The sequence below is a fragment of the Dipodomys merriami genome, unplaced genomic scaffold (assembly GCF_024711535.1).
Source record: "Dipodomys merriami isolate MVZ:Mamm:240054 unplaced genomic scaffold, mDipMer1.0.p SCAF_13, whole genome shotgun sequence".
NCBI lineage: Eukaryota > Metazoa > Chordata > Mammalia > Rodentia > Heteromyidae > Dipodomys > Dipodomys merriami.
In genome coordinates this window covers 39,121,856-39,129,406 of record NW_027202604.1, presented here as the reverse complement: position 1 = coordinate 39,129,406, position 7,551 = coordinate 39,121,856, and the positions used below count along the sequence as shown (strand labels likewise).

At 49.4% G+C, this 7,551-nt stretch overlaps 1 protein-coding gene across 4 annotated transcripts in view; it reads left to right on the top strand.

Moving 5' to 3' along the window:
* Positions 1-1,179: 1,179 nt before the first annotated feature.
* Positions 1,180-7,551, top strand: part of LOC138824822 (RAF proto-oncogene serine/threonine-protein kinase) — a 67,952-nt gene continuing 61,580 nt past the window's right edge. Inside the window, exons 1-2 of one of the 4 annotated variants that reach the window (XM_070019156.1) lie at positions 1,181-1,354; positions 1,522-1,706. In XM_070019156.1, coding sequence (XP_069875257.1) covers positions 1,632-1,706 — 75 coding nt within the window. In that variant the 5' untranslated portion in view covers positions 1,181-1,354; positions 1,522-1,631. Of the gene's footprint in view, positions 1,707-1,773; positions 1,797-7,551 lie in introns of those variants that run through there. The other 3 variants (XM_070019154.1, XM_070019155.1, XM_070019159.1) reach the window with 3 other exon arrangements.

Here is a 7,551-nt window from a genome sequence, read left to right as displayed (position 1 = left end):
CCCAGCCCCCCCCCCCCCAGCTTGCAACTTCTTCAAGACCCACTTGGCCTGGGAAAGTTTTTCCTTCCTTCCTTCCTTTCTTCCTTCCTTCCTTCCTTCCTTCCTTCCTTCCTTCCTTCCTTCCTTCCTTCCTGCCTTCCTGCCTGCCTGCCTTCCTGCCTTCCTGCCTTCCTGCCTTCCTTCCTTTCCCTTCCCCTTCCTTCCTTCTCAGTCCTGGGACTAAACCCAGGGTTTTGTGCATGGCAGGAAAAGGCTCTGCACTGAGCTATTCCACAGGAGCCTCCTGTGGTGGCTTACAGTCATTCCTAGCTGATGCAGGGTCCTTATCATTGGAGAGCCACGGTCAGGCTCAAGAAAGATCAGCTGCTGGTGGAAGAGGGAAGAAAAGGTTGAAGAAAGGGCCGGAGGAGGGGAGGCTTACCGGGGTTCCCGTGGCACATGTGTGTAACCCTAGCTACTCAGGAGGCTGAGATCTGAGGATCACGGTTTAAAGCTAGCCTGGGCAGGAGAGTCCTTGAGACTCTTATCACCAGTTCACCACCACAAAAGCCCTAAGTGGCGCTGTAGCTCCAAGTGATAGAGCACTAACTTTGAGCAAAAAAAAGGCCTCAGGGACAGCAATCAGGCCCTGAGTTCAAGCCCCAGCCTGGCAGAAAATGAAAAACAAATGTGGATAGAAGGTTGGAGGGTGGAGCAGATCAGAAAATGAGGCAGGCGTCTGGGGGTGGGGTGGGGGAGGAGGCTGGGCTGCGGCCTCCCTGCCCTGGGTCCTGGGTGAGGATCCAGAGTCATCAACCCAGAGTCTCCAGCCCTGGAACTGGTCCTCAGCCTCCACCCTCCGAGTAAATAGGTGTTGCTATTCTAAGCCAGGCCTGGGATAAAAATACTTGCTTTGCTTTGGAGCATTTTTTTTTCTCCAGCCATGAAAATAACAGGGTAGTATGCTATTTTAGGTTGGGGCTTTTGGAGCGTTTCCAGCGTGACTGCCCAGGGACATGCGCTTAGAAGCAGGGCGGTGTGCAGAGCCGGCCCTCCTCCTCTCCCCGCCCTCCCCTGCCCCGCTCCCCACCTTAGGAATCCTGCCCGGGGTGGGACCGAGGTGCGGGAATGTTCCTGACTTCACTACAAATCAGCCCATCACGTGGCTGCACTGGGCCCTGGCACTGGAGCCGCAGCCCGGCCTGGCATTTTTTTTTTTTTTTGGTCCTGGGTTGGATTTCCCGGGCACTCGTGGGGTGAAAGACGCGCGGGCCCGCCGGCCTGACCGAACCGTGGCTGCCGTGGCAAAGAGCCTGCCCACCCTTACGCTTGAATCTTGGTCCTGGCCCCTCCCGGGCCTTGTGACTTTAGACAGGTAACTTGAACCCCTCTGATTCTCGGTTTTCTTCTTGGAAAAATGGAGGCAGACTTCCAGAACCGTTGGGAGGATTAAAGAAGAGAATGTGTTGGAAAGTGATCGTGTACCTGGAGGGTAGGAACGCAGGAAGTTTTAGAATAAACGAAGTTCTCTTGTATCTCCAGACTCGAGGTCACCCGTCGGTGACGGCCGGGGCCGGCTGGTACTTGCGTGGTGCCGACGACAGCCACAGACACTTTCCATGCATTAACCCGCTGTTCTTCCTAACGATGGTATGAAGGCCCCACTGGACGGTCCCCACCTTGCACTCCAGAAGACTGACATTGAGAGGTTCACCACTTTACCAAAGGTCAGAATCAAGGAGCAATCCCAAGCGGGGCGCCAGCACCCCACAGGCAGCCAGAGCCAGCCGCCGAGCAGCTCCTTCTTCTAACCTCAGGCAAGATGGTGACAGTCTGATAATGCTCCCAGGGCATGGCGTGGCAAAGAACCTTGGTCTGAGGTCCTAACCCTGGGTCTGGCTCAGTCACTAACACACGGGAAGGCTGGGTGTGTCTGGCTCTGGAGGGTAGGGGTGAGGGTGGTTTCTCCGAGTTGCTTCTCTTGTTAAGGTGGTAGCTGTTTTTTTTGTCTAGTTGACATGGCCTGTTTCTGTGACTTGTAGCTAGGGGTGTGTGTGTGTGTGTGTGTGTGTGTGTGTGTGTGTGTGTGTGTGTGTGTGTGTGTGTGTGTGTGGTTTCTGGGGACTAAGCCCAAGGAGCTGGACATGTTCTACCTAACTTAGCTTTGATTATTTTTCTACTGGGTTCTGAGTTTCATTTTTTTTTTTTTTTGGCCAGTCCTGGGGCTTGAACTCAGGGCCTGGGCACTGTCCCTGAGTTCTTCAGCTCAAGGCTAGCACTCTACTACTTGAGCCACAGAGACACTTCTGGTTTTTTCTGCCTATGTGGTGCTGAGGAATTGAACCCAGGGCCTCATGCGTGCAAGGCAAGCACTCTACCACTAAGCCACCTTTCCAGCCTCTGTTTTTTCTACAAGAGAATCCAATCCTTTATCTGTAGGTAATTCCTCCCCCATTACCATTTGACCTTAGACTTTGTTTAAAGTATTTATTACTATGCAGACAACCTTGTGAAGGGGGAATGTATCCACCTCTTCTCTTATGGCTCTGGCATGTGTTATTGAGCTTACAAGTGGGGTATTCTCATCAGTTCTGGGAAAAAAATTCTTTTGACTTTCCCATGTTTTGTTCTATTTTCTTTTTTGCTGATGGTTATTCTGGTTCTGGAGATGGAATCCAGGGCTCCATTTTTTTTATATGAGTGCCAGTCCTCAAGTTTGACCTCACGGCCTGGGAGGCAAGTAGTGCTCTACACTCTGTGACGTGGTTCATTGGAGATGAGAGTCTCATGGACGTTCCTGCTCGGGCTGGCTCTGAGCGGTGATCCTCGGATCTCAGCCTCCTGACTATCTAGGATGACAGGCGTGAGCTGCCGGCGTCTGGTTTAGGGCTCCATTTTTCACATTTACATCTGCCAGTCCCTTGAGTGTGTCTTCATGTAGCTTGCAAAGTAGAGATTAAACTTGCTGCCATCTTCCTGGAGGCTAAGAAAGCCGAGTGCTGACCCTGCCCACAGCCTGGTACGTCCGCATGCAACACAGCAGCGTTCCCATCCAGTTCCTCCTCGCTTCTCATGTTCGTAGGAGAATTTGACAGTCAGGTCATGTCCAGGCATATGGCAAATTTGGTGGTTCAAGACAACTGACAGATATTCTCTCATAATTCCTGAGGCCAGAGCTTGGCATAGCGGTGACCGATGGGCCGCATTCCCTCTGAGACTCTTCGCTTCTGTGCTGCTTCAAGCCTCGTGCTTTATAGACTGTCTTCTCTCATGAAGATAGTAGGTGAAGCTGCACATGGTGGCTCCTGCCTGAAATCCCGGCACTCTGGAGCTGAGACAAGAGGATCACAATTTTGAAGACTAGTCTAGGCTGTATCTAGACTGTCTCAAAGCCAAACCAAACTAACCAATCCCAAAAGAGCTAACTAACCAACAGAAAACCGGCAGTTGTATTGGGTTAGTGGCCCCTCTGCCTTCCTTCCTGTCATCTTAATCCTTACACACGCAAAAACTTTGTTTCTAAATAAAGTTATGCTCCAAGTTTCTGGAGGCCGGGATTTCAACCTGTCTTTTGGAGACACTCAATTCAACCCATTATATTTGGCTTAAGATAAAAGAGTTCTCCTCTGGAGGGGACAGCATAGACGCCGTGGAATGTGGCTGCTAGAGTGTAGCTCTGGGCCTGCCCCACGTGAGTGAGGCCCTGGTGCTACCGGAAAACAGAAAAGAAAGGGAAAGGGCTGGGAAGGTGGCTCAGTGGTAGAGCGCTTGCCTCGCATGCATGAAGCCCTGGGTTCCATTCCTCAGCACCATATACACAGAAAAAGCTGGAAGTGGTGCTGTGGCTCAAGTGGTAGAGCGCTAGCCTTGAGCTGAAGAGCTGAGGGATAGCGCCCAGGCCCAGAGTTCAGGCTCCACGACCGGACCTAAAAAAAGAAAGAAAATTCAGCTCAGTGCTAGAGTATATGCTTAGCATGTTCAAGTTTGTTTGATTCCCAACACTAACAAAACAAAACAAAAAAATTTAAAAACTCCCAAATCACAATCACAATGATAACCAACACAACAAAGACAGTAAAACTAAATCAGCTTCAACATGAAAACGCAGCGAGGCGCCGGTTGCTCACGCCTGTAACCTTAGCTAGTCAGGAGGCTGAGATGTGAGGATTGTGGCTAAAAGCCAGCTCAAGTGGGAAAGCCTAGGAGACTCTTATTTCCAATTAACCAGCAAAAAGCCAGAAGTGGAGCTACGGCTCAAGCGGTAGAATGCCAACCTTGAGTGAAAAGGCTAAGGGACAGCGCCCAGTCTTTGAGTTTAAGCCCAGTACTGGCACACATTTTTTAAAATGGCAAACAAGGGATTGGGCATAAATATTTGCTGCCAGTATAGATCATAAGAATTTTGTTATCATAAAAAAATTCACTCATATTGATAAGAGGATACTAACACCCCAGAAGTCAAAGGTCATGAACAGATGCATAAGACAACAGGAAATGCGGATGTGGGGGAATATTCACCCTCAGGATTCATCAAAAAAGTACGACTTAAAACAATGATAAATATTTTATTTTGCCCAGATACCCAGAGGAAAAACTAAATTCTGTGTCTGTGTCTGCGTGTGTGTGTGAGCACGTGAGCACACACACACACCTGTGTATGTATTGATACTGGGGCTTGAACTTGGGCCTGGGTGCTATCCCTGGGTTTCACCACTTGAGCGATAGCTCCACTTCCAGCCTCATACATAAGAGTCTCAGAGACTTTCCTGCCCAGATTGGCTTTGAACTGCAATCCTCAGACCTCAGCCTCTTCAGTAGCTAGGGTTATAGGTATGTGATACCCGTGCCTGGCCAAAACTGTATTTTTTGAAATTTTTTATTTTTTGTTGGTCATGGGACTCGAATTCTGGGCCTGGGCCCTGTCCCTGAGCTCTTCAGCTCAAGTTCTAGTGCTCTGCCACTTGAGCCATAGCACCACTTCTGGTTTTCTGGTGGTTTTCTGGAGGCAAGAGTCTCAGGACTTTCCTGCTTTGGGCTGGCTTTGAACTGCGATCCTCAGATCTCAGCCTCCTGAGTAGCTAGGATGACAGGCGTGAGCCACTGACTAACTGTAGTATTTTATGCTGGCAAAGTAAAGTGAAACTGACAATGCCAGATGTTGCTGTGGCCATTAAGTGAGTATCCGTAAGAAACAAAAGGGGCACTGAGCGCAAGGCCTGTGAAAATGCTTGTACTGGTTGGGCCAGTTATTCAACTTGTAGGGCTCTGTGGAACAGAAATAACCAAAAGTGTAGAAAAGCTATTTGAGAGGTAAGGAACAGGAACGTTTATGGGGTCCCTAGTAGATGACAACCTCTCCTATCTTATTGCATTTAATTCCCTCTGTAGCTGAGGAGGTCTGGATTCTTTGCTTCTTTTGCAGGTAGGGAAAGCACAGCTCTGGGAGTGAGGTGCCTGTCAGGGGCACACAGCTCATAAATGGTAGGACCGGGCTTTGATCCTGGATGACCCAGTTCTGCAGATCTGGGTTCTCATAGCACAGTCACATGCCAGGCAGAATACGGGACTCTTCCCCCCGGGCCTGCTCGCCCACCTGCCAAATGTTGGGGCTAGAGAGGTCTGCGTAGAAGGATCCTTGAGATTTTCTAAGTTCTGAGCTTTTGTGGCTCTTTACTTCTATAAGTGAACCTCAGGAAGGGCAAATACAGAAAGGAGTCAGGATGAACCAGGCACTGGGGGCTCACATCAGATCTCAGCAGGAGGCTGAGATCTGAGGATCATGGTTCAAAGCCAGCCCTGGCAGGAAAGTCTGTGACTCTTATCTCCAATGAACCATCAAAAAAGCCAGCAGCAGAGTTGTGGCTCAAGTGGTAGAGTGCTAGCCTAAAGAACAGTGCCCACTGGAAGTGGCGCTGTAGCTCAAGTTGTAGAGCGCTCGCCTTGAGCTGAAGAGCTGAGGGACAGCGCCCAGGCCCAGAGTTCAAGCCTCACGGCCGACAAAAAAAAAAAAAAGAACAGTGCCCAGGCCGTGAATTCAAGCCCTAGGACTGGCACACACACATTTTTTTTTTAATGTAAAAGCCAGAAACAAAATGTACAGAAAATATTAGACATGTCTAATTTCACATGTTTCAGGTAAGATGAACCTTTGTTTTGGGTTTTCATGTAGAGTATATTGGTGCTTTCTTTCCTTCTTTTTTTTTGGCAGCGTTGGGCAGTCTAGGGTTTGAACTGATGGCCTTGCACTTGCCAAGTTGGCGTTCTATTGTTGAGCCCTTTTTTGTGCTGGTTTTTTTTTTTGAGGTTGCCTTCCCGCTTGGGCACATGTCTGAGCTCTGACTCACCTGTTTTAGGCTTCCCTGGGATGAGAAAACAGGTGTCAGGAGGACAGGCGTGAGCCACCACACCCAGCTTCTTCTGTTGAGATGGAGGCTCTCTGACCTAACCAGGCCTGGTGTGGATACCAGAACTGGGGGTTGCTGGGACATTTCCTGTTCCATGCTCGACTGGTCTTGCTCGGAGCCTTTGTCTCTCATGCTCTTGTCCCAGAGAGCTCCACTCCCGCTTTCTTCTCTGCCTTTCCCCTTGTGCCCTCTTCATGTGACTCATCATGGCACAGACTCCTGTGGTCCAGGGTCTTGCACGTGATTCATGGGCTCCTTCCCCGAGGCCCAGGACCGTCGAAGCAGCATCTCTACCACCCCGGAGGTCAGCTCAGTTGCTGACATCCAGCATGTCATAGCTACTCAACAAATGTTCACAAATGTAAGGAAAAGTGACCTGAGGTCATGGAGCATGAACTAGGGAAGCGGGAGTCCATGGAGTTCAACAAGCCAAGCTCATCTTTGGCTCTTGTTATCCAGCTTTCATTCTCTCCACGGAATTACCCCACATGAACCAAGGATGGGAAATGGCCCGTGTTAGACTGTGGATAGCGGTGGCAATGACAGAACCAGAAATTAAAGTTTTAGTCGTCCACTAAGCCTTGCTCCGTGAACGTTACTCCTCTGTCCTGGCCAGAAGTGTGTATTAACCATCTCCACGCTCTGGGAACTCTGGGTGGCAGACTATAACATCTCAGTAAGTCCTCCTCTCAGCGGCGGAGTGGGTGGTGCCACTCCCGTGCTGTGAAATGCTTAGTGTCATTTCTGTCTTATTTTATTTTAGTTCTTTATGGCTTAGTGTCATTTCTGTCTTATTTTATTTTAGTTCTTTATGGAGGTAGTGGGTCTGGAACTCCGGGTCTCATGCTCTTGCTTAGCTCTTTCTGCTCAAGGCTAGCCTCTGCCATACCTCCATTTCTGTTTTTTTACTGGTCAATTGGAGATCAGGGTCTCATGGACTTTCCTTCCCCTGGCTCATCTTTAGGTCTCAGTGTCCTGAGTTGTTAGGACTATAGATGTAGCCACCAGCACCCGGCACTGGTATGATTTTTAAACTGTAAATATGCCATCATGAGGATATATTTTACCATCTTTTTTTTTTTTTTTTTTTTTTTTTTGCTTTGTGGGGTTGAGGATCAAACTCAGGGCCTCCTGTAGGCCAAGCAGAGACCCTACCACTGAGCTAAAC